Raw genomic sequence first — 26,265 nt, 5'->3', positions numbered from 1 at the left:
ATCACCACCACCACGAGGCCAGGGTGAAACATGGAGATTCTGTTATAAGATGCAGCCAGGCTGAAAGAGCAGTTACACAAGGCACAGAGCCTGAGAGAAGCAATGAAAGTACTGCTGGAATGCAGAAAAGGAAAAGTATCAAAGGGGACAGAGTAAAAAACCAATGGCTCAGTTGTACACATACGTTTCAAAGGACATGAGGCTAACAAGGTGCAAAATACAGGTAGTATTTATTAAATTTATATGCTGCCCATCCCCCCCAGAGGGTGACTCTGGGCGGCTCACAATTAAAATAAAACCTCAAAAACAGTTAAAAATATAAATATCCACATTAATTTAGCTAAAAAGTCAGACTATATAAAAAGACTATATACATAAACAGACTAAAACATTCAAGATGACGGGGTAGGGGTAGAATCAATTACCCCACAAGCCAATTCTAATGGTGCGAACCCCCATCAGGCCCCTGGCCATATGGCATAGCCAAGATTTCACTCTCTTCCTGAGAGAGTGGGGGCACACCGCACCTCAGGTGGTAAGTTATTCCACAGAGTGGGGGCCATGGCAGAAAAGGCCCTCTTCCTAGACCCCGCCAGTTGAAATTCCTTGACTGGTGGAGTCTGCAACATGCCCCTTCTGCCAGACCAAATGGAGTGAGCTGATATACTGGGGATGAGATGACTCCCCAGATATCCTGGTCCTGTGCCATGAAGGGCTTTAGAGGTAATAACCAACACCTTGAACTGAACCTGGAAGCAAACCAGCAACCAATGCAGCTCACATAACAGAGGTTTTATATGGGCCCCCCGGGGGCATTCAGAACTGTCCACGCCACTGCATTTTGCACCAGCTGTAGCTTCCAGATACTCTTCAAGGGTAGCCCCATGTAGAATGCATTGCGGTAATCCAACCAGGAGGTGACCGGGGCATGAGTGACCGTGTGGAGAGCCTCCTGATCCAGGAAGGAGTGTAACTGACGTACAACACAAAGTTGCTTCGAGCAGGCGTCGTGAGTCTAGGACAACCCCCAGATTATGCATCTGGTCTGTCTGGGGTAGTACAACCCTGTCAAGAACCAAAGATGATAAACTCCTAGATCTTGAGGCTCCCTGTACCCACAGTCATTCCTTTTTACCAGGGTTCCATTGAAGTCTGTTGTCCCCCATCCAGGCCCCTACAGTCTCCAGGCACCATGAAAGGGTAGCCACAGCATCACTTAGGTCACCAGGGATGGAGATATATAATTGAATATCATCAGTATGCTGATGATACCTCATCCCATGGTGCCGGATGATCTCACCCAACAGTTTCATGCAGATGTTAAATAGGAGCAGCAAGCACACTGAACCCTGAGGCACCCCACAAAGTAAGGGCCATGGGTTGGACCTCTCACTCCCTATCAACACCAACTGAGATCAGCCTTGGAGAAAGGAGCTGAACCAGCCCAGAATTGTCCTCATGTAATGACCACAACAGGGACTGGAAAATTTGTTGTAAAGTGGAGTGGTCATTAAGTGAGTCACCGTGACTAGACCCGATTTTATGACCATTTTTACAATGGTTGTTAAGTGAATCATGTGGTCATTAAGCGAATCCAGCTTCTCCAATGGACTTTTTTGCCAGAATTCACTTAATGACCACATGATTTGCTTAATGACTGCCGTAAGAAAGGTTGCAAATCACGATCACGTGACCGCGGGAGTGGTGTGATGGTTTGAGATGGTCATAAGTGCGAGTACAGGTTGTAAAGCACTTTTTCCAGGGCTATCGTAATTTTGAACCATTGTTAAATGAACAGTTGTTAAGGTAGGACTACCTGTAGGTCAAAAAAAGAAACAGTGTCCTCAGTCTCAGGGCATGGGCTGCAGTGCTACATATAAAAGCACAAAGAACCAGGAGGGAACCAAGAAGCCTCAGAATCCAGACCTGACTTCTTCCAACACCCCAGGCTCTGGAGTTCTTGGGGCTCTCTGAGCTTGGTTCTTTCCTTGCAAACATTTCATTACCTGGCTAGGTAACATCTTCAGTGCTAAAATGGGTTGGGGTTGGCTCTCTGTTTATATACTGTGGCATCCCTTGCCAGTGCTGGTAGGGGTGGGGGTTTTGTTTTGCTCCTCTGGTAATTCCTTGATTAGCATATGTTTACTGCTTGATTGTGTGCCTGGTGGTAACCTTTGCTTATCTGGGTGATGACTGCTGGTGAGGCGATCTTCTGGTCTTTTGTCTCACAATCAGAGCCAGGTTCTTAAGAAGATATCTAATCATAGTTATCTTTAAACAAGGGGACATTCTCCCCTCTCCTTAGGGGCATTTGTGAGGATAACTAAGGTGTCTCTAAAAACCTCTGGGCTAGAAATTATAAGCCAAGTTAGGATCCAGAGGCAAGGATCTAGAGCAGGGGTCCTCAAACTTTTTAAACAGGGGGCCAGTTCACAGTCCCTCAGAATGTTGGGGGGCCGGACTATAGTTTGAGGAGAGGAGGAGAGCCGCTGGACCCGGCATACCTATCATGTAGAATAGTCCGGCTCTGCGATCTCCCTCCTCGTGCATCGCCTGTAGCTCCCGACACAGCCCCGACACTTCTGCTTCTGACAGACAGCAGCAGCGGCCAATCAGGCAGGCAGGCCGGATAAATGACCCTGGCGGGCCGTATCCGGCCCATAGGCCGTACTTTGAGAACCCCTGATCTAGAGGATATGTGATGAAATATATTGTCCCAAGCAGCCTATCTACTTCCTCAGGTATCATGAAAATGATCCACTCTAATTATACAAAATAAGTTAATAGATAACCTCATAAAGTTGTCCCCTGACAATTCTGTACATGAGAGATTTTATGCAAAAATAAATAAATAAATAAAAATCACTGAAAGTGTTGCAACAAGCCTTTGAGAGTTCTTTAATAAAACTAGGAGAGGAGACAAAGTTGTCAGTCACTTCACAATCCAAAACAACTCACAGGCTGTAAGCTTCCTGATGCAGTATGTGCAGAAAAAAATGTTTCTTTTGTGCACATATTACCTCAGAATAAACTTTCAAATGGGCTTTATGCTATGTCTTATGAGATTTGAGTCAAGTCCTCCTCCATGTGTGCTCTATTCATCTACCTTACTGTTTCAACTCCCACAGTTCATCTGGATGTATTACAAGGTCAAATCTTGTGACTTATGGGAAACTGTGTTAACCATTCTAACAACCTTCCGATCACAAGAACCAATCAGGGCATTGATAGAACTACTGGTAAAAGAAGCTCCAAGACCTTTTGGAATCCAACTAGATCTAACTGGACCCAAAAAACGTTTTGGGCGGTCCACTACCCTAAGTGGGGTATAGCTACATATCCAATCTTAACTGCATTGTTAAGGTTGGGGAAACCTGAGGTATTTTCACCCATAGAACACATTTCTAATCAGAATAAAATGCCAAATTGAGTTTGTGCCCTGTGACCAACTGGAATAGGCCCATGGTTATCATGGCTGCTATCAAATCCTGAGCCACTCTAGACAAACCAGCCCTAAGCAGACACTGAAATCCTCCAGCACCATAAGCACAGGAATCTCCAACATCAACTCTGAGACCAGCACAGCTTAAGCAGGGATTCCATTAGGCAGTAGGTTAGGTATAATAACCAAATCCCTAATCTATCCCTGTTCACAAATCTATGAACCAGTTCTTTCACAAATATCCTGGTAAGTGAGATATTGTTCTTAGGGATCACATCCGCACCCCCATCTTCTGGCTTGTGGAGTACAAAATACCAAGACAGAAAAGCAGGGCCCATACTGGCCCACTTGCCTTTCTCTGCCATTTTTGTTACATGCCAGGTAGATCAATACCAGTTGGAGGACCTTTTTTTTACCATCAAGAATATTCTTATGAGTACAGCTCTGTACCTATTCCTCTTGCTAGCTACCAACCAATGTTTAAAAATTGTATCATGCATTTAAAATCAAGAGTGAACTTCTCAGCAAAATTTCAAAACTTATTCTAGCACTTACCATGATATTCTTTTTATGGCGTTTTTCTTTAATATGTTTATGAGCTCCCTGGATATTTTCAATGTGAACTAAACACAGCTTACATAGGTACTGGCAATTAGAGTACTCTGGAGAACGCTGTGGAAAAACCACATATTTCAGATTCAGCAGCTACTTAATTATGCCTGTTTTTTCCCATCATCATAATAAAATGCTACTAAGTACATCTACCATAAAAGAGCACAGTGCACAGAGATTGTCCCAACTTACCATACAGGGATATCTATTTACATAATTACATTTTAAAATATTTCAGACATACATCTTTCAATTTTCAGTAAAGCTACCTAAATACTGAGAAAATATAAAATATCAAGAGCCTGTATTTACTACTATCAATGTCTGTAAATATTCCAGAGATGTTTATGGAAAAATAAACAGAAGACTTTAGGATCAAGAAGACCTAAACCGAATAGTGACCCCAAAATTAAGAACTGTGCTTGATCAAATCAAACATTTATTTAGTCAAGCATTCTGTCAAAAAAACCCCCTAAGAATGGTATGAGTACTTATGATTTCTATCAACTAAGATTGAGAAGTATACTGCCCCTGGTGTTGACGGCAATATATACTAACCTATATACTTGCTATTGATAAACTTATCCATGTTTTTTTCTAACTCTTCTTTAAAGTCATCCAAGTTTATATCCCTCACTTCTCTTGTGGTATCATTTTCATTCATTTCATTTATTAAATGTATAAGGCTGATCAATTCTGGCATACAGTATTAAAACAATTTAAAAATACAGACAAAAGAATAACAGGTATCTAGAAAAACTTTTCCAAAGTTTAATTACGTTAATATATGAAAAACTATTTTTTTTCTTCTCTTTAGACCCTCCCAAATTTCAGATACATTAGTTATCCTGGCTTCTACAATTCTCAAAGGGGCTTCCTCCTACACACCTTTTCTCCATAGCAGAAAAGCACCAAAGTTGAAAATTTTCTTCTTGAAAACTGACTTGCCCTTAATGCTGACTGCCCTTTATTGCTCCTTTTCTATATTTACAATGCTTTTGAAAGGATTGGTGATCAGAATTGTATGTATATTCCAAGTATGGTCATACAATCAATGTATGAAAACCAGAAGTTTTACTTTCAATTCCCTACTTAATGATTTTTCCAACAAGGAATTGCCTAATTCCATTGTACAATATGGGTAGTCCTCAACTTATGATGGCAATTGGGACTGAAATTTCTATTGCTAAGTGATGTGGTCATAAAGCGCAACCACTTTGCTTAGCGACGGGAATCCCTGCAGTCCCAGTTGCCATCATTGACTGAATCCCATGGTTGTTAGGCAAAGCAACTTCCTGCCGGCTTCCCACAACCAAAGTCAGTGGGGAAGCCAGCAGGAAGTTGGAAGTCCCAGGCCAGCAGGCAGGCAAGTGGCTGCTACTGGGTGTCTGAGGGAGTGAGAGGGTACGTGCAAGAGGCGCGGTGCGGGTTGGGTGTGCGAGAGAGGTACACAAGTGACCAGCGCAATGTGAGCGCAGAGGGTCTGGGAAAGGGTGCGTGGGTGGGGGACACTTACTGCAGTAACCTATGACCTTCCCTGTCAGCTTCCCCACTGACTTTCTGGGGAAGCCAGCAGGGAAGGTTGCTAATGGCGATCGAGTGATTGCGAGGCACTGCAACCGGTCATAGTGCGAACCAGTTCCAAGTGCCCAGATTGCAATCACATGACAGCGGGGAGAGGGTGCTGGGACAGCCAGAAGTCCAAGGACCAGTTGTAACCACTATTGGTTCAGCGCCTTCATAACTCTGAATGGTTGCTGAATGAATAATCATAGGTCGAGGACTACCTGTAATACGTCCCATTGTAGAGTAATTGTTTCAATATACAAACAATAGACAGTTTATGCTTATGTACTTCAAAACAGCAAGGTCAAACTTATCTATAACAAAGAGATTATGAAAAAACCATTTTTCTGCAGTAAACGTTGCTAATCAGGATTTATTTGTTCCTGGAGCACATGATAGTAGTCATGAAAAAACGCTAGAAAAATCTGTGCATGTTGATTTCCAATATATTCAAGCCTGACATGCACAAAATCAGCCCAAATACTATACTCCTATCAAAGCACGTGTTTCCTGACATGTCCCAAAGTGAAAGTATACGAAAAGTGGCATTATGCACATATGTTAATGCCTTACCACCAACTATGAATAGGCTTCTTCAGTGTTTACCATGAACCCAGAAATGTATATAATTCCTTCCAGTTAACTGAAAAATTATGTTTTCATCTATTATAATAATATGAAAGGCAATTCAGAAGTACACTTCCTACCACACTAAAAAAAAAAATCCAGAATAGAATTTAGAAGAATGTTCTAATCTAGGGAAATTACTTCACACTATAATATTTAAAGACAAAGCCTTTACATTCTTCTTTTAAACTAGATATGCTGTCTAGCTTAAATAGTCTATAGTAGACATGAATACAATTGTGTTCTTACTTTTTCCAACCGGATAATATAATCTCTTTCCAGTCGCTCTTCAGCTTGTTTCAAGCCTAACTGCTCTTCTGCCATCAGTGTAGATTCATCCATTACAGCAACATTTTCTAAATAATCAGCTTCTGACTTACTTTCTTTAGCAGAGTCAGAATTCTTTATTTTACCTTGTAGGAGAAGGATGAAGAAAATGTTAACACATTTTTCACAGACTACCATAAATTTAAATTAAGGGACTGTGGAGTATACATATACTCTTTCTTTGAAAATTATGGAAACTAAGTTTGGAAATGCTCATAATTAAAATTTAAAATTTAGATTCAAAGTTTTATTGGATGATTCTCAGTATTATTCACAAGGATCAAATATAAGACAATGGTAAAGATTACCGAGATACTCTTTATGAATGTCTTGAGAAATTAGGAAAAGCATCATATTACATGACTATCACTCATATAGATCCAATTCTGGTAGTAATTTTAACATGCATGATAGTGCAAACAAGGTACAAACTCCTTTTGCAGTTATACTCACAATTAACTCATAAAATTACTTTTTATTTTACAGATAAAAAATTTAAGATAAAGAGATCTGTCCTTGGCTACTTAGTCAGCAGTTGTTTGAGCACATTATCTTCAGCCTAGATTTTGCTTTTCAAAATATATACAGGTAGTCCTCATTTAGCAACTGCCTTGTTTAGAGCAACTGTTCACAGTTATGATAGTATAAAAAAGTAATTCTATGACTAGTCCTCACATTTACGGCCTTTGTAGGTCTGTAAAGCAAAGGAAAGCTGAAGTAAGATCATAAGCACAGTTGTGGTTTCACTTAGCAACCACTTCACTTAATGACTGAGTTGCTGGTCCCAATTGTAGTCACTAAACAAGGACTGCCTGTATATACCAAATCCATGGCTGCTATGGTGCACAGAGGTAGCTATTGTTATCTTTATTGACGTGATACTTAATCTAGGCAAGGAGAATGTGAAGATAACAACTGAAATTTAATTAATTTTTTTTTGCTGATGAAACTGTTTCTGTCAACACCAATGAAGCAATTTCCCCCCTGCTATTTCCATTTATCCTCAAAATCTCCTTCAAGGAGTTGGGAGACCTCCAGTAAAGATAATGGGACCTGCATGAAGACGAAAGAAGGTTTTGTCAAATGAGTGGACTTTCACTCATACAATATTGGATCCCATTTTAGAATGGTCATTCTTTACTTAGTGTATAGAGGATACTACATTTAAATTATGGCTCTATAGCTTTTTTTAAAACTCCCTTCAAGTAGAAAAGCAACATAGTATGGAGAAAAACACTTAAGCTAAAAACTGCAAAATTAGAAGTAGCTGTTTAAATTAAGAAATTATCACAGCACATTTCAAAAGGAAAAATGTAGCAAAATGCAAGAGAGTATTTTCAATCAGAATTACAATTTAATTCTATACAGATCCACAGAAAAGCAATATTTTTTCAGTTTCCTAATTTACATTAAATTAGTAAATTAATTTAATTTACATTAAAAAGAAGAAATACTGTTCCACTTAACATTGTATATACAAATAACACAAGGAAAAAGTTTAATTTCTGACAGGATTAAAAAAAAACACCTGAATGCACACTCACAGTAATCTTCAGAGTTTTGTTCTACTGGTCTTAGATCCAAATCACTTTTGTGTGAGTCATTACACCAATTAATATTAATTTTGGAGGTATCCTCTCTTAGTGGATTTTCCGATTCAGGAGTCCCTCTTTGGGCAGTTGGTAGGGTTTCTGTGCTGGCACCATTCTCTAAAATATGAGAAGTTCGAAGGTTTTCATGCACATGCTGAACTTTTAACTCTTTCAGATTTTCTACTACTGTTGATACATTTGGTAATCTTTTTCCTTTGCTATGATTTTGATCCTGAAGACCTGATCCCATGTCTTTACATCCAGGAATACAACTATTTGTCTTACGTGATTTATTTTCTCCTGACTTTTCAGGACAAACATCATTTTGCTTATTCTTTCTGAAACTGCTACCACTTGAAGAACTTTTTCCAGCTTCTTTTATAGATTTGTCATTTCTGTTGGTTTTATAATTTTGATTGGTTACAGCTTTGACAGCCTTGCTTTCTTCACACACAGTACGGGTGGATTTTCTTATGTCATGATTTCCACTTTTTGGAATCTTGCCTTCTTCCATTATTGAGAAGACCTGCTTTGTCTATCACTTGAGACTATTTGAAATGTAATTTTGCAACAATCTGAATGGAGCAAAATCCTCTGTTCAAGCAGGGTAACTGGATGATTGTCTGGAGGAAAAAACAGTTAAACATGTAAAAATATTACCACAAAACATAAAGCAATATTCCTCAATCTGTGTCCTGAACTAGGTAGAGACACATGAAACATATGGGAAGAGCTCCTAAAGCAACCATGCAAGCCTGGAAAAAGATGAGGCTGCTTTTTGTGCAGGTCTATAATTCTATACTTCTTTCAGCCAAAATTAGTTTTCTATCACTACAAAAAAAAATCAGATTTATATACTATACTACAGAAGGAACTAGCCGCTGGATTGTTAATTGAGAAAATAAGAACGTAATTAGTCTTATCAATGTGGCATGTAACTGCATCCCATCATAGTTTATATGTATGTATGTATGTATGTATGTATGTGAGAACGCACAGTCCTCAGTTAAGAAAACAGGTTGAAGTTCTCTTCATGTGAGCAGAAATAATATATTACTAGACCAGATAATAGTGTGTAATGGTGTTTTTAATTTATTCTACTGAAAAACATAAATACAACTATTTAAAATTTTAGAAGGAGGAAAAGGATTCTAGCCAAATATAGTTTTTTTTCTTGAAATTTAAACTATTTTATGTTGCAATAGTAAATTGTTTTAGAGTTAAACAACTAAAAACAAGTTTATCTTTTGTTTTTTGTCAGTTTTTAGGTTTCATATTGCATTATCTTCTACAAACATTTTCAATTAGGTAATGTGTCAGTAAATGAAACATTGGAAAAAACACACTACAGAAACAGAAGCAATAAATTTCTTATAAAGAATTATCATTACTTAGAAGAAAAATGATTCTCTCCCAATCCCCTCAAAGTAAGATTATAATTTTTAAAAACCATCTGTCTCATTACAATCCTCCAATTTTAAAGACAAACATTCGGGGGGAAATTTCCTTTCAGACAAATACTTGTCAAGTTGCCAACTGCACAATCCTGAGAAAAGTCACCACTTCTTAAAGAATCAAAGTTAGGTGCTATGTTCATACCCCACACAGCCCTAAGCATCTTTTTGTCTTCAAAACTGAAGCACTGTACAGCTACAGCATATGGTTTTAAACAGCTAGTAAAACTGCTCTCAATGATATTTTTCTGATTTAAATTTAATTCTTTATGCTGGTTAAATTATGTACCGGATATTGTACATAATTGTATCCAAAATGTATCCGGTTATTAATTATGTACCAGATACATTTCAGCTCTGGGCAATTATAATTGGGAAAATAGCATAGAATTGTGTTTAGTTTCAAGAGCGATAACATTAAAAATGATTAATTTATATTTAATTAGAACAGAGGAGTGTTAAGGCAATTAGATCTAAGTACATGAAGAAAATCAATTAACAGAAGCTCAGTGATAAGGTGTTGATATGGCAGGCAGATATGATGATTCTTTATATCTGTAATATTAGAACTGACAATGAAGATATTGAACTGGTGAATAGCTTCTGCTTTTTAGAAACAACTATCAACAGTAAAGGAACCAGCAGTCAAGACTCTTGTTAGACTAGCACTTGTTAAAGTAGCAATGAAGGTCTTGAAAAAGATATTTATATACCAAAATATGTATATACCTACAAAGATCAGAATGGTGCAGATAATGGCTTTTCCTGTAACACTCTATGAAATGAAAGTTGGCTTTTGAAGCAGCAGCATAGAAAGAGTTTTGATACTTTCCAAGCTTGGTGCTGGAGAAGACTTCTGAGAATATCATGAATAGCCAAGAAAATAAATGGTAATTGAACAAATCAATCCAGAGTTCTCACTCAAAGCACAAATGGCCAGGCTTAAATGATCATACTTTGGACATATGCAAAGACCTAACTCTCTGGAGAAGTCTATAATGCTGGGGAAGGTGGAAGGAAACACAGGAGTCTAATGCACACTTCTAAGCTTTTTATAGCACACAATACCAGAATTACTGTTGCAATTTTATTTGGTTCACCTATGTTAGTGGTTCTCACACTCTGTGGCACCATGAAAAGTATTAGGTTGTGCAAGAGATGAATATACTGCTAATTTTAAATAATTAAATTCCAATCTATATGTCACAGGGGTTCTCAAATTTTGCAGTACCACAACTGTACACTATGGCATGCACAAGCGAAATGAGGACCAAAGCCCAGAGCAAGTTTTAAGAGTACTCATGTGCAGACAATGCAGGAACATTGTCGGGACTTCCAGTGGGGACAATGACAGCTTAATAATCTCTCCATGAGAGGGAGATGGCCCCGCAGCTGAACTGGTGGCTGGCAGCAAGCGCTGACCACCCAACTTGCTCCGGATCAAGGAGGAAGCGAGGAAATCGACCCAGACATCTCTATACAGCCATTCCTTGAAAGCTAATCGTGGAGACGGAAGCTTCAGAGAACAGCTTCTGAACTGAGCAGCCAGGAGGCAGGGGATCCATCTTTGTTCGAAGTTGTGGCGCAGCCTTTTTTATGAACACTAGAGCCAACCAAACCCCATTTCTAAACACAGTGGAACATAATTTTATTGCAACTTAAGAGAGACCTTCCTTTGCAACAGATAAGTAATTCTCTTAGGGCTTATCCTTATTTTTGGGACTATACTTTTAAAAGAAGAATTAGAGTTTTAATTTGAATCTGATTAATTTGCAAAAAACTGGATGACAAGTGGAATTTAAAAGAGATTTAAAAGTTATTTACAGTGAAAAGGGAAGATTTATTTGTTAGAAGTTTATTTTTTTGCAACTCCATTCACAGTGATGAGGTTTGCTTTTTTCATGCGAAAGTCTTTTTTGTTTTGTGGATTATGTCTGTTGATTGGCTGGGTTTCTAAAACAGAAGACGACTGCAACTTGATCCCTGTAGGTTTTTCTTTGATGTGTGCCTGCAATTCCAGCTTGAAAGACACTAGAGGGAGCGAACTGTCAGTTTACTTTTGCTTGTAATTAATTCTATCCAGCTATACGTTTTACTTGTGTAAATGGAAAGAAATAAAAATAAAAAGACAAGGTTTGCTTTGGGTAAAAAAAATGGCTAGAAGAGGTCTTTTGGAGCAGTCGCTGGAAGATAAAATAACTCCTTTAAGTTTACTCCAGTCAATGTTTGATGAACTAGGAGCTAAATTCAAATCACTTGAAAAAAAGAGGAAAGAGTGGATAAGATGGTTAACTTTGAAAAAGATGTGGAGATTTATTTGAATATGGAATTGGAGTTCAGAAAAATATTGAACTATGAAGGTGGTACGAATAAAGAAGTTGTGGATTTGAACATGGATTTAAGATGGCCAAAAGATAAGAGTGATATGGGAAAAGATGCCAGAATGGAAGTACAAATGGAATCAACTGATGTTACAATGTTTAAAGGGGACATACAAATAATGGAGAAGAGTGACTTGGAAAGATTTTTTTTTATCTTGGATTTGCAAAAGGAATGCGTTGAATTGGTGAGGCTGTTCCTGGGAAAAGACAAAGAGAAATTACTGGGGATTTTTTTGGGAGAAGACAAGGAGACAATGGGGAATCAACTTGTGGGACATTATTTGAAATTTATTTAAGTTTAACCTTTTCAAAAGCAAACAGAAGGTTTACAAAAGAAATTTATTGGACTATGGTTAACATATATGCTGAGCCTTTTGGCAGCTACTAATGGGATTTTTTTTGTGACCAGGATTAAATGATGATGCTTTAAGGATCTGTGTATAAAGTTTACTAAGACTCCAATATATTTGTTATTAAATTTATGGATTTTTTGTTATTATATATGATAACAGGTAAGGTTTTTATAGGTATAAAGGAGGAAGCATATGATATTATCTATAGCTTTATTTTTATATATGATAACAGCACCAAGGTTTTTAAAGACACAGAGGTGGAAAAATAAGACTATCTACAATGGAAGAATGGCAGGTGAAATCAATGGGGTTAGCTGAGATGGCGAAATTGATGGCTTCAATTCAAGATAAGACATTGTGTAATTTTAATGTTAACTGGAAATCTCTTTTGAACTTTTTGCAGGATATAGAAAAAAATGAAATTATGTTGTATGGGTTTGATTAGAAATAATATGGGTTAATAGAAATAATGAAAGTTATGTGTAAATCTAGGACAAGAGTTTGATGTATGTTGTTACTTATATCTGTTGTGGGAAGGGTCAGAAGTCAATTTGTTTTTTTGTTTTTCTCTTTTTCTTTTCTGCACCTTAGATCTTTATTATTTTCTTTTTTTCCAATTCCTTTTTTTCTTATTCTCTTTCTTAATATTAGTTTTTGTTAGTTTTTATTGTTCTTTTTTAAAAATTTAATAGAGTTATTTAAAAAAAACAAAAATAAAGCAGGAACACTGTCAAAACGTGTTCCTGCCTTGCCTGGGCAGGTCTACAACCAGTTTGCATAGACAAAACACAAAGCACAGAGCAACTTTTGACAGCTCTCCCACTTTGCCTGCACAAGCATGATAACGTTTTTTAAAAATAAATTGTGATCCACTTCTAAATTGCTTAAATGAACTCAAATTCAAAAAGAAAATAATTTAGTTCACAATTAGATACTCTACTAACTTCAAACATAGGATAATGTCCCTTGGGCACTAAAAGACAAAATGAGGACGGTGAAATGTACTACAGGTAGTCCTCGCTTAATGACTGTTTGAAAGTTCGAAGTTACAACAGCCTTGGAAAAAGTGTTTTACGATCTGTACTTGCACTTATGACTGTTGCAAACCATCGCACCCACCTGCGATCACATGATCACAATTTGCAACCTTTTATGATGGTCATTAAGAGAATCACGTTGTGAAGTGAATTCTGGCAACAAGCATCCATTGGGGAAGCTGGATTCATTTAACCACCATGTGATTCACTTAACAACCATGTGATTTGCTTAATGAACGTGATTTGTTTAATGACCATTGTAAAAATGGCCATAAAATTGGGTCCAATCATGTGGTGACTAGCTTAACAACTGCCCCACTAAATGACCAATTTTCTGGTCTCTCTTGTAGTCATCAAGTGAGGACTACCTACATGAGGTTTTCTATTGCTATATTCTAAAGATCTGTTAATTTTAGAAAAGTCCCATTTTTTCCAAAGTAACTATAATAATAAATGAACACTATTATAATCAAATTGCACAATCATAATATTGTAAAACTAGGAAAAAAATTAAATGTTACTTTTTTAGGTGACTATCTTTAAGAAGCATGGATTTATGTTCACAACTTTTCAAGAAAGTTAAATTAATATATAAACAATTGGCAGTATCTTCATTTTTTGTTAAGACCTGAATTAAATAAGAAAAGTGCATGCTACTGATTTGTAAAATCTGAAATAAAGGCTTTACAAATAATTTTCAAGCGTTATACAGCATATACAAATATATTAAGTATGGTTTATTAACTTATTTCTATCAATTATTTCACTTCAGCTCCTTTGGTTTAGAAAAATTTCTGGCATTTACATAGCACATAAAATTAACGTAACTTTTTATAGTTTTATTAAATCGGGTAAAATGAAAACTGCTAAGGCAGAAGCCCCTTAAGTCAGAGGAACATTTTTCCAATTCAAAATTTTGCAGAAAACCCATATTACTGGATAAACATAAACTAGTAAAAATAAGTAAACAGTAACCATATAAATAGTTTTAGTTTTTACAGAAATATTCATGTTTATTCCCTTCAGTTTTAAGCTTAAGAATATTCTTAAGAGTCATAACACCTTTATACAAATTAGTAGCAGTAATTTTATTACCTAAATACTAGCAAAATTACAAAAAAATCCAAGATCTTGCTACTGAAATAAGCTGTAAATGATTGTCCAATTGATAAATTAATTGTTCAAAACAAGGTGCAAAATGGCTTAGATTTCACAGAAGAAATGCAAAAATGGAAATATAACTAAGAGGTGAGGCCAAACTAGAAATGAAAACAGCCATACTACACATTTAATCATAAAGAAAGAATTGGGGAAGACTGTATTTAGAAACGGAGATACAGAAAATGAATTCAGGGCCCTTCCCCCCGCCAAAACCTTGATACCACTAATTCTGTCCTCAGCTGGGATAGAAGTACTTGCAGAGGTGGCCTATCACAGAGAGGTAAGTTATGAATGAGGCTGATGCACTCTTCACCTATATGTGCTTTTTGCTTTTAAAAATCAGATTTACCGTTCTTTCGTATATTAATATTTATTTTACTTTTTATGTACTGCTCTTCTTTCCCAGATTCAGGTAGCTCCATATTTAAATGCACTGATTTGCTGGATTATATTTAGGTTTTGTTATCTTTTGACCATATGTTTTTGTACAGATTATATTTATCTGAAATACTTTTATACAGCTTCCTAATTAAAGATGTTAATAGCAAACGCTCTTGTTTTATATTGTTGGATTTATACTAATACCTTCTACTCTTTTCTTAATATGGTGCAAAATCAGGCTGAATATTATCAAATCTACTTACATTTGAACTCAATCTCCCATTTAAAAGTCAGTGTTAGCATTAGACTCTAATTCTTTCTGCCAATTAACAAAAATACATTCCACTAAATAAAAACTGACCTTCCACTGTTGTTTTAAGAATATATTTATGTAACTTTTTTCTGGAAATCAATAATAAAATTAAAAGCATGATAGTATTCCCATCACTATATACAACATCATGAAAAAACACTGTTTTATTTTAAATCCAAAGATATATTGTAAAAGGCAGTTATACTAATCCAATAATACTCAGAGATACTATCTAATCAATTAGTAAATTAATAAAGTAAAGTAATAATGAGGTAGACCTTAACATATATTCAAACATGGGAGCAACTGTTTCCTGAAAATGAAACACCATGTTAGGGGCAGTGGTATAAACATATTATGCAAATAGCCTCAGAAAAACCTATACCAGGAAATTGGGAGAAGATTATCATATCACACCTACTCACTTAAAAAAAAACAACACATAGTAAAGCGGTTGAAGGGCCTTCACTATTTTCTTTGGAAAAGTGGCATTTGTAGGAAAAAAGCAACTCAAAATTGGTATTCTTGCTGTAAGTTGACAATCATACATAATATTAACACTGTTGTATAGTTAACCTGATTTTGCTTCTTAAATTTCTTCAGTCTTTGGAAATATAAAAATGCCATGAACTTATTGCAAATAAATATTAACACCCAGAAACTGGGAAATAACTTCAATGGTGTTTAGAAGAAACGCTTTTTCATACAAGGAATAATAAAATTACAAAATTTGCTACTATCAGATATGGATATGTCTACTAATTTAAAATATAGGAAATATAGGGCATCAATAACTAGACTTGATATCTGACTCAGAGGCAATATATTTTTAATACTAGCAGCTGGAAAAAACTGAGTTAGAAGGCTATTACTTTTCTGTACATGGTTACAAATTTCTTGAGTACATTTGGTTGACTACTGTATGACACACAATGCTGTACTCAATGGACCTGTGGCCTGACCCAAAAGATTTGGCCTGATCCAAAAGATTTCATAAATTCTTATAATCAGAGTTGTCCGTATTTAGGGTTCTTGATATGTTATACAGTTTGTACCACTTAGTGCATGCCATAATATAGTCAAATAATATCACATAAAGAGAACAATATTATCATTTGTAAATTTTGTTCCTATTTGTGTATTTTGCTGTCCTAAACATTTTAATAAAACATCTACACTTGTTGCAAGACCCCAACTTACTTGCTGTCAAAAATGCAGTTATAAATTTCTAAAAGCTCTCTTCTATTACAGTAATATTCTTATTTTAGCAGATGACTGACTCTTAAACTATTACCAATTCTTTCTGTGTCACTGAAGTATTCATGCACACTCCTATAAAATCGTATACAGTGGAAGAATACTGCCAGAAAATTTATATTTATTTATATATCAAATTTGTTATCGCCCATCTCATTGAAACCTCTGGGCGGTCTATAGCATAGATAAAATTCATTAAAATACAATATAAAAACAATCCTAATAATAAAGAGCTTCCAAGAAGATGGAAAGTTGGCAAATAACTCAGGGAGCGTCTTCAGGACACTAACTATCCCCAGGGACAGTTAGAGCTTATGTTGACCCATGCACACTGGCAGAGCCAGGTCTTTAATCCTTTTCAGATAGCCTTTCAGCCAAGGGAGATATTTTTTCCTAGTTCCATGTTGGGCTATCACATAAGAAAAAATACTAACTCCTGAAAACACTGACACAGAAAATGTTGACACAAACTCCCTGCAATTTTAAAAATGCTTTGCCCATCTTCATATGGTTAAAAGAATATTACAGTGGATTAACATTAAGCAGGAGCACAAAGAAAAGCATGCCCATATAACAACAGGTTTTTGATGTGTTTTTTTCCCAATTTTGGCTTGACTGTGAAATTGGCCATAGCCATTTCACCTGATGCAGTGAAAACAAGTGCATGCACAAACTGTACTATATATACAGAGTCATGACTCCTTACCTAGTGTTTTTGTGGTGTACAAAGCAGGCATGAGGTAAATTTGTAACATTTGGTGAAGTGGGATGCCTCAGTTTTCCTGTTTGCAAAATGCAGATAATTAGCCTTTTAACTGGTTGAAGACAGGAAAACTTTTTATTATGAGCATATTCAAAGAGAAAACAAAGTAAGACTATGGCAGAAAGCCAGAAACCTTAACCATCCACAATTTTAAATATAATTACAATTGCTTCTCTTATTTTACACAGTAGGCTTCTTAAGGAAGGGAACTGATTTTTGTTCACAGAAGTCTTTATAAACCCCCTAGTCTCTATTCTGCTCTACTAAGGGACTTGCAGAGATCTGAAATTCTAAAATCAACACGCAAGACCCAAGATTTTAAAGAAAAAAGCCCTCGAATGTGTCCCAGGAGCTCTTCTCCTAGCAAAACCTTCAAGTAGCATTCTCAGATTCGTCTTCTGTCGCGACATCGCGACTCTTCATAGGAGCCACACTAGACAAAATCCACTCCGCATCCATAGGGAGACTTCCGTGGAATAAATATCCTCCACGAACCCCCAAAGTACATGTGCAGGTCAAAAGCGGCGATTTTCAATATTCTGCATTCTTCCAATCAGCAACCCCCGAACTCCCCAAACAACTCTCTGCTAGGCGTGCATACACGGCTTCCCTCAGGCCTTTGATTCGAAACCTTCCCTTCCCCGCCCCCAGAAACAAAACAGAGAGAGGAAAGTGGGGTCCCAAGACCCTAGTTGGGAGGACCTCTGAGGAAACAGGGGACCCGGCACTGGATCTGTCCACTAAACAGAGACCCTCCAAGACGACTTTAAAGGAGTTGGGGGCGAAGAAGCGTTGGCGTAAAAAGACCCACGACCCCCCTCGAAAAATACTTCAACCCCAAGGAGGAAAGAGCCAGCAGGGGCCAATGCATGCAGGGGTTGGGCAAAAGCGGGATGGGGATGATCGTCTGTGGCCCCCTTCTCCCCTTGGGGCGCAAGTACCTGGCTGTCACCCCAGGGATGTCCCGGTCGCGTCCCCCTCCATGTCTTGCTCCGGCAGTTGGAGGCCCCGACGCGAGCGCCTCAATCTGGGCTGGCCGCCATGTCAGCCGCGGCGCGCACTGCATTGTGGGGGAGGGGAGAGGACGGGAACACCGGACTGAGAGAGGAAGCGGCGGTGGCTCCCTTCTGCCGGGCTACCTCGGGCCGAGAAAGTCAGACGGCTCCCTTAGCCACAAAGGAGGAGCCGCCTTCCCCTCCTCCTCCTTCAGAGTTTAAATTCTTTCTCTTTCCACCTGGGAAGCTTCCAAAACAAGGGAAATGCCTCGCGCCGGGTCGGGAGCTCCTACTCTCGTCTGAGCAACTGCTTCTGGCTCGCCCCGCTGCGCGAGGCCTCTGGACGTCCGCGGCGTAGCTCTCCCGTCGTCCCAGAGTTCTTCCCTAGGTTTAATTTGCCCTTCAGGTGCATCAATACGGAAAGTGCGAAGGATGATAGGCAATAGTAAAGACTGGCTTCAGTGCCTGATGTTTTTCTAAAAGGAAAACACGGTTATCTGTTTACGTATTAAGAAGCTTGTAGCCAAGAAACTACTGGAGGACACTTCCCACGGTGGTTCATATAAACACATCTCCAGGTCACCCCCATGCCCGTTATTGGTTGAATGATTTATAAAAAACTGAAGATGAAAGAAGCACAATTACATTTAAAAAGTCATTTTTAAATGGATTCCGAGGCCCCCTGCAAAAAAAAAAAAAAAACACCCATAGAATACATAATAAAACAATGCCTCAAGCAATATAAAACATTCAGAAAAGCAGATTCATGAAAATGTGCAGGGGAGGGGAGAGTTATTTTTCCAACATTCATACCTTGCAGGCTGGATGAAGAGATAAACTTTTTTTTTAAATAGGCAGATGTGAAATATGCAATAGATTTGTGTACCATGCATGTCATAATAATAACAATACAGTACTGCACTAGAGAGGGAGAAGAAAGGTGAGTAGGTTTTCCAGGCAGGCTGGGTCTGATGTTAGGATGCAGCCCATGAAGAGAGATGTAGCATGTGATTAAGTGATGATTTTGTCAGATCAGAATGTGAGGGCCATTAGATACTTTAAATCACCAATGTGAGTGCTATTGTAGCTATATCCAAATGACAGTGTGTTTCAAAGTGTTTGAAACTGACTGCTTCTATGTATTTTTATTCTGTGATAAATTCCAAAGAATTCAATCACTTGTAAGCAACAACATAGAAGTGTTGATGATGGCTTGATTGTCTGCATTGGCTATCAACAGGTTAATTCAAGGTAGGGTAGACACCTTCAGTATGATATCCTCCAACACATTATTTACTGATTTATTTATTCCAACATCAGCACTGCCTGACTCCAGGCAGACATTACTGTAATAACATTTTTATTCTTATCCATCATCCACTAAGACTGCTGCAGACGGGGTTACTGTCTCCTAATGGCCTAATGCAAAGGCTCTCAAACAATAGGTTGGGACCTCTCCAGAAGGATTGTGTGCAATATAGAGGTGGGGGAAGGGGTTTACCATTTAAAAAAAAAACTAATCAGGCTTCATAGGCAAAGTAGAAACACAGTAAAAATTCACACTGGGCTTTACTCCTTGTTTTACCGGCGCAAGTGAGCTGCAAACTTGCTCAGACAAAGTGGAAACAAGTTTTGACAATATTCTATCATTTGCTCTTTGTTTTACCTGTGCAAAAGTCCACAGTGGACAATTATCACAAAGTCTGACAATTCCTGTAATATACAGATTAACATGTGATTATGTGCCACCAAGTTGTTTTTGACTCCTAACAACCACATAGATTTTTTCCACATGTAATTATTAAAAGTAATGTTTTTTACTTCCTATTCAACTGTAATACCAATGTAATTATTAGTTTTATTCATGGGGATATCATTGAAATTAATTAACATTTTAGAGGATTGTGGTACCCCAGTTTTGAAAAGCACTGGCCTAATGAGCTAGATTAGGCAGAGTCAGGCCAACCAGTGAATTACATGGCTAAGAATGTTTAACCAGAGGTCCTTTCCCCACTTGCCCTGATGTCTCCCCAACTCATGAGTGAGTTAACTGTATCAATAAAAGACGCATTTCCCTACTTATTGCAATACCAGCCAAAAAGAGCCTCCAGGTGTATAAAACCTATTCTGTTTTACCACCCATTACTATGGAGGCACAGTCAAGTGACCATGGGTGTGATCAAAAATGTGCTTTCAGAGTGTCAAGAGGAAGAAGCAAGCCTGCTCCCTCTGGACATTAGCCAGTTTCTACTTCACCCATTTTTCTATCAACATTTGCCACCATCATTAGCACTTTATTTCCTCTGTTCTTTTCATAGCCATCAACTCCCCCTCTTTTTTGGCTTCAAACAAGGTGGATGAGAAGACAGCAGCCCTCCTCTTTTCATTTATGGAAGAAGAGGAAGAGTGCTTGTGTTTATTTGCCAGATTCCCTGGATTTGTCATTTTCAGTCATAACCCCACTTCCCTCTGAAGTAAGGGAGGTGGTTTACCATCAGGTAGTCAGTTTCAATTTTAGCTTGTTTGTTTGTTTGTTTGTTTATTATCTATTATCTATTATCTATTTATTTATTATCTATTATTACATTTGTATGCCACCCATCTCCCCCCAACAGGTGACTCTGGGCGGCTCACAATTAAAATCAGAAACCCCATCAACAATTAAAAATCCCCCCATAAATAGTTAAATAAATAATCCATTAAAAATCAAATGTAAACAAACAAAAGTTGCACTGTTATGGTCACCCATCCTTTAATTTCACATTATTTTAATTTGTGAGATACCCAAATGTGAGAAGGGACTGAAAGGATCACCTAAAGAAGACATGCCTCTTGTCTGGATTATTGCAATATGCTTTATATGGGGCTGCCCTTAAAGACCATTAGGAAGTTCCACTGGTCCAGAATGCAACAGTGTGAGTAGTTATGGGTGCCCAGGTATCCTGCTGCTTCATCAGCTGTACTGCTTGTCAATAAGCTTCTAGTGCAATTTAAGGTACTGGTTATCACTTATAAAGCCCTTCATGGCATGGAGCCTGATTACATGTGGAACCTCCTGTCTCTGATTATTTCTGTCTAACTGATATGAGCTGACAGGGTAAGCATGCTCTAGTTCCTGTCACTCAAGCAGTGTAATCTGTTGGGACCCTGCGACATGTCTTTTTTGCTGCCATGGTTGTCCTACGGACCAGCATTTCTCCTGAGATTTGGATGGCTCCAACGCAGCCTTCTTTTTGGAAGGCTCTGAAGATCTGATTTTTTTCCCACAAGCATGGGATCAGGAGGTTTTATGTCAATTATGACTGGTTTTGATTATTTTTAGTTGTTTGAAGTTGCCCCTGGTACAATCTGTTTTATTAAATTTTAATGTCATTTTGTGGAGTCCTTGGGGTTCTCTGAGCTTGGTTCTTTATTATTATTATTATTATTATTAATTTGATTTGTCCCCGCCCATCTCCCCACAACGGGGGACTCTGGGCGGCTTTTCTTGCAAACATTTCATTACCCGGCTAGGTAACATCTTCAGTGCTAAAATGGGATGGGGTTTGCTCTCTATTTATATACTGTGGCATGCCCTGCCAGTGTTGGTGGAGGTGGAGGTTTTGTTTTGTCCCTCTGGTAGTTCCTTGATTAGGGTATTGTTTGCTGCTTGATTGGATGCCTGGTGGTAACCTTTGCTTATCTGGGTGATGATTGCTGGTGAGGTGATTTGAATAGTATGTAGATGCTGTTTATCTCTATGTGTCTGTTAATTGCTGCCTTGTCTGAATACCAAGCTTCCAAGAATTCTCTTGCATTTTTGGATTTAGCTTGGTCTAAAATGCTGACAGTTTCCCAGTTAAAACTATGGTTAAGTCTGTCCATGTTTTGTGAGATTAAGGAGTTTTCATCACGTCTTCTAACTGCTAGTTGGTGCTCGCAGATGCGCTCTGCTAGTCTTCTGCCTGTCTGTCCTACATAGTGTTTGTTACAGTCCTTACACTGTATGTTGTAGCTGACTCCTGTTTTTCCTTCTTGTGCTACTGGGTCTTTTGGTTGAGTTGCATATTGATTGGGCAGCTATATAAATTAATCAAATAAATAAATTAAAATCCAGGTTGAAATCCTCACTGGATATGTGTAATCAAATACTCTCTCAGCCTCATCTATTCTGCAGCATTGCCCATAAGGAAAAAAAAATTGAAAGGGAGGTATTTGTGCTGCTATCCATTCCTTGAAAGGAGTATGGATAAAACTGTATTAAATAAATTGGAGATCATGTATTGTAATACCACTGATCTTTAGAGTGGGTTGCTAGATTTTCAGAACTTATATGTTTCCTTCTTTTTTGTTGTTTAAAATGTAAACAGAATGTGAAAGAAACAGAAAAACAGGAAGAGAATATGCAGGAGAAAAATAGAGGGGAAACCAGATAAGTAACTGCCCATCCACCATTTCCTTTAAGGATGGTTATTACAGGGGATACTTAATCTGAAAAACTTTAAGATTGCTGCAAAACATCCCACTGGCTATATGGGACTTCATTTGAAGAGTATACTTTAAGGCAGTGTTGTCCAAACTTGGCCACTTTAAGATGAGTGGACTTCAACTCCCAGAATGCTGGCTGGGGAATTCTGGGATTTGAAGTCCACTCATCTTAAAGTGGCCAAGTTTGGACAACACTGCTTTAAGGACTTATTCCCAATCCCACTGCTGAAGAGCTGATGGAGAGATTATTCTCTTTACTGCAAGTAGGACGGAGCAATATTTCATTTGGAAAACAGAAATCTGCATGTAAGCATTATAAGGCTCTGTTGCGTACATTTTAGCTTTTTTTCTGTGGGATCAAAACGCAGGACACAAATGCAGAATAATCAAGGCTTCACTGCAGTGTTTATTGAGCAGTACGTACTGGAGGGGGACCCCACCTGAAGTTAGTGGGAGGCACTCCCCTACAGGCAAAATGGATGTTCTGATATTTATACAGTTCTACAAGAAGGGGAAGGGAAAAAGAACGTATACGCATACATATTCATATGATGATGCAGGCATACATAAATAGGCAATAGTTCTCAAGTTACTCTCTGCCCCTCTGTTATCTGCTAGTAAAACAATAGTGTCACAGAGAAGAAGAAACAAATTAGTTCAAGGTGCCAAATGCCAGGAAGAAGGCATCCTCCCTCAGGGCAGATGCCCAGGTTGCTATGGGAATGTTTGTGATAAGGAGTTTACAACCAGTCTGGTTCACATCAGCTTCAAGGATGCTTCCACATGCCTTTATGTTTCAATCTTATTAAGGCGATCCCATTCATCTGAGGCCTCTAAAAACTTGTCTTTTTCACCCAAAGATTCATTTTTCTCACAGTCCTCTCCCCCCTTTTGACCTTCAGAAAGGTCAAATTCCAGGTCAGAGTGGAGAACTGGATTGAGCCTTACAGTCTTCTGGAGGCAATTGTTAAAAACCCATTAAACATTGTCCAGGGCCAGAAGAGCTAGGTATCCAAATGGTATATTTCTCAGCCACCCAGTTCCAGGCAACCAAGAGGTGAGCCAATTCTACAGATTACTGGGGGCTTGTTCAGTGATATGTTTTGCCAGATCCTTTAAATTTTGCACAGTAGCTTTCACACGCAAGGAATTGTCTGTCAGGTTAAAGCACCACATACTTGGAAATTCCTTGCACCCATAGGCCATTTTGAATAGCACAAAGTCAATGGCCAATCTATTTTGTAAGACTGCTGTTTTTAATTGTTCCTGCTCTTCATTTAGGAGAGCTATAGCACTTGAGGACTTGTTGATACTTTTTATAACTAAACAGGCCAATTTTCTGAGATCCAGGTAAGCACAGGTTGCTAGACCTGGTGTTCCAATTATGGATACAGCAAGCCCGTAAACATCTTTGGTATTCAACAGCCCTATGTGGTCATCACAGATACTGTCAAGTAGGGGGCCCTCTATCTGATATCTGTGCGATCACCTGGACTTATGATGAGTGTAATTTTGAACAAGTGGTACTGCATAAAATGAAGTTAAATGCCCAACTGCGCAGGCGCCTCCCAAGGATTGTGCTGGGAAGTATGAAAAGGCATAGTTTCCACACAATAGATACCAGCCCTTTGATAAGTAGCGAGAAACTCTTACAGAGGTGAGGTGTATTACCCCTGAGCATTTTTCAAGAGCTGGTAGGGAAAGGCATGTCTTTTTTGTCTTCACAGCCAACTACTCACACAGAGTTGGTCCCTGGCAAATTGCCCTTGGTTTTTACCCTGTATAATGCTTGGTTGGTCCACTGGTGTTTGGTGTTTGTGGACTGATAATACAGGAGGGTTTTTCCTATGTAATCAAGGGTAAGTGGGTTATATGTAGGGAGTGATGCAGCAATGGTATGGAGCACATTTAGAAACAGGTCAGGTACTCCTACAAAACATGTTTTAAACACAGAATCCCAGTTGGTTCCCTCGAGAGCACAGAAGGGTTCACCAGGTGGGATTATTGAATGAACCAAAGTCAGATAGGAATTGATAGTAGGCAACCAATCTAGTGGGTATTGCATCTTATATCCTGGCATTTGCAGATAGGCTATAATAAACATAAAAGTAAACAGAGCCATAGTTTTGCTGTGAGGCAGAAAGTAAAGAAAGAGGTAAACAGTAAACAATTTAAATGACTGCAGGAGCCCAAGTATTAATATTAAACTAGCAACAAGAGTCCATTTTAAAACTTATCTTCAGAGCTCTTCGGGGTTTCATAGTCAAAACTTCACCCTTCTTCTTTCTTCTTTTAATCTGTTTGTTTCCCAGGAGCTTTGAACATAGTCCTTGGTATTGCTTGCTTCTGGGGCTGGAGCTGGAGTGCGCCTGAGATGACTTAAGTGAACCCACGAGGTCAGACTTTGCACTGCTGTAAGCTACTAACAGCACTTGGTACGGGCCTTTCCACTTGGAGAGAAACAGTCTTTCCTTTGATGCACTTTGCAATACACCCAATCTCCTGCTTGCAACTGATCAAATGGTTCAGTTTCAGGTAGCCCACTCTGATTACGATGTTGTCTGACTCGCTCTTGGGTTTGGTGCTGCTCCTGTTGAAAAGATTGTATAGCATGTAAGTAATTTGACCATAGGTTAGGGTGAACGCCTTCTGGAATGGGGATCGAGCCAAGGCCCAGAGGCATTGGTCGCCCACATACAATTTCATAGGGAGACAGTTTCAGTTCCTTTATAAATGAGCTTTTGATGGCCAACTGTGCCATGGGGAGTACATCTACCCATCCCCAACCAATTGTTTCTACATAGTTACTGAAGGTTCATATTACAATCAATAGGTGCTTCTTCTGTTTACATGGAGGCATGTCAGCAAAGTCAATCTGTATCATTTGGAAAGGATACTGCCCTCTAGGCAGCTGGGAAGGACGTGGCCTCAGTCCTCTCCCCTTAGAATGGGCCAGGCAAACTGCACAGTTGCCAACTATCTTCTGTGCTTCTGCATTAATCTCTTCACCTCCCCAAGTTGCTTAAATCTCTGAGCTAACGCTTCTGCTCCTTCATGACCTTGATCATGTAGCAACTTTAACATGTGCTTAACTGCCATCCTGGGAATTACTACTTTCCCTTTTAATTTCCAGACTCCTTCTTCCTCCTTTGCTGCTTGGTTCTGTTTACATTTCTTTTTCTCTTAGTGGCATATTCCTGCACCCAAGCTGCATCTGCAGGTACAGTGCAGGGTAACAATTGCAAAAATTTCTGCTCTGGCTGTGGTTTGAGAGCGGCTTGCTTTGCTGTCCCATCAGCCAATTCATTGCCTTTAACTCCTGAATGTGCTTTAACCTTGACTATTGCTAAAGCTTTCAGGTTCTGGATGAGATCTAAAATAGCACGAATTAACGGGCCATATTTAATCTCTGTTCCACTGCTTGTCAGGAATCCCCCGTTTTTCCACAGTTGACCGTAATCTTGAGCTATTCCCCATGCATATCTTGAATCAGTATAGATGTTAGCTGATTGTGTCCTTACATAAGACAAGGCTTGA

At 38.5% G+C, this 26,265-nt stretch overlaps 1 protein-coding gene across 9 annotated transcripts in view; it reads right to left on the bottom strand.

The window, feature by feature from the left end:
• Positions 1 to 18,721, bottom strand: part of TUT4 (terminal uridylyl transferase 4) — a 54,485-nt gene extending 35,764 nt beyond the window's left edge. For 4 of the 9 annotated variants that reach the window (XR_015793459.1, XM_088128442.1, XM_088128440.1 and 1 more), the window contains exons 1-5: positions 18,208 to 18,721; positions 17,210 to 17,285; positions 8,119 to 8,789; positions 6,497 to 6,660; positions 3,998 to 4,114 (exon numbers count right to left, since the gene is read on the bottom strand). Coding sequence is in view for 8 of the 9 variants with exons in the window: in XM_088128442.1 (XP_087984568.1) it covers positions 3,998 to 4,114; positions 6,497 to 6,660; positions 8,119 to 8,680 (843 nt within the window). In the remaining variant the exon portion in view is untranslated. The remainder of the gene's footprint in view (positions 1 to 3,997; positions 4,115 to 6,496; positions 6,661 to 8,118; positions 8,790 to 17,209; positions 17,286 to 18,207) is intronic. The other 5 variants (XM_088128438.1, XM_088128439.1, XM_007440680.4 and 2 more) reach the window with 4 other exon arrangements.
• Between the last annotated feature and the right edge of the window lie 7,544 nt (positions 18,722 to 26,265).

The sequence above is a fragment of the Python bivittatus genome, unplaced genomic scaffold, assembly GCF_059951505.1.
Source record: "Python bivittatus isolate LINGU-HERP-01145 unplaced genomic scaffold, Pbiv_v1 ctg000700_np1212, whole genome shotgun sequence".
In the NCBI taxonomy this organism is placed as follows: Eukaryota; Metazoa; Chordata; class Lepidosauria; order Squamata; family Pythonidae; genus Python; species Python bivittatus.
This window is presented reverse-complemented; position numbering and strand designations above follow the sequence as displayed.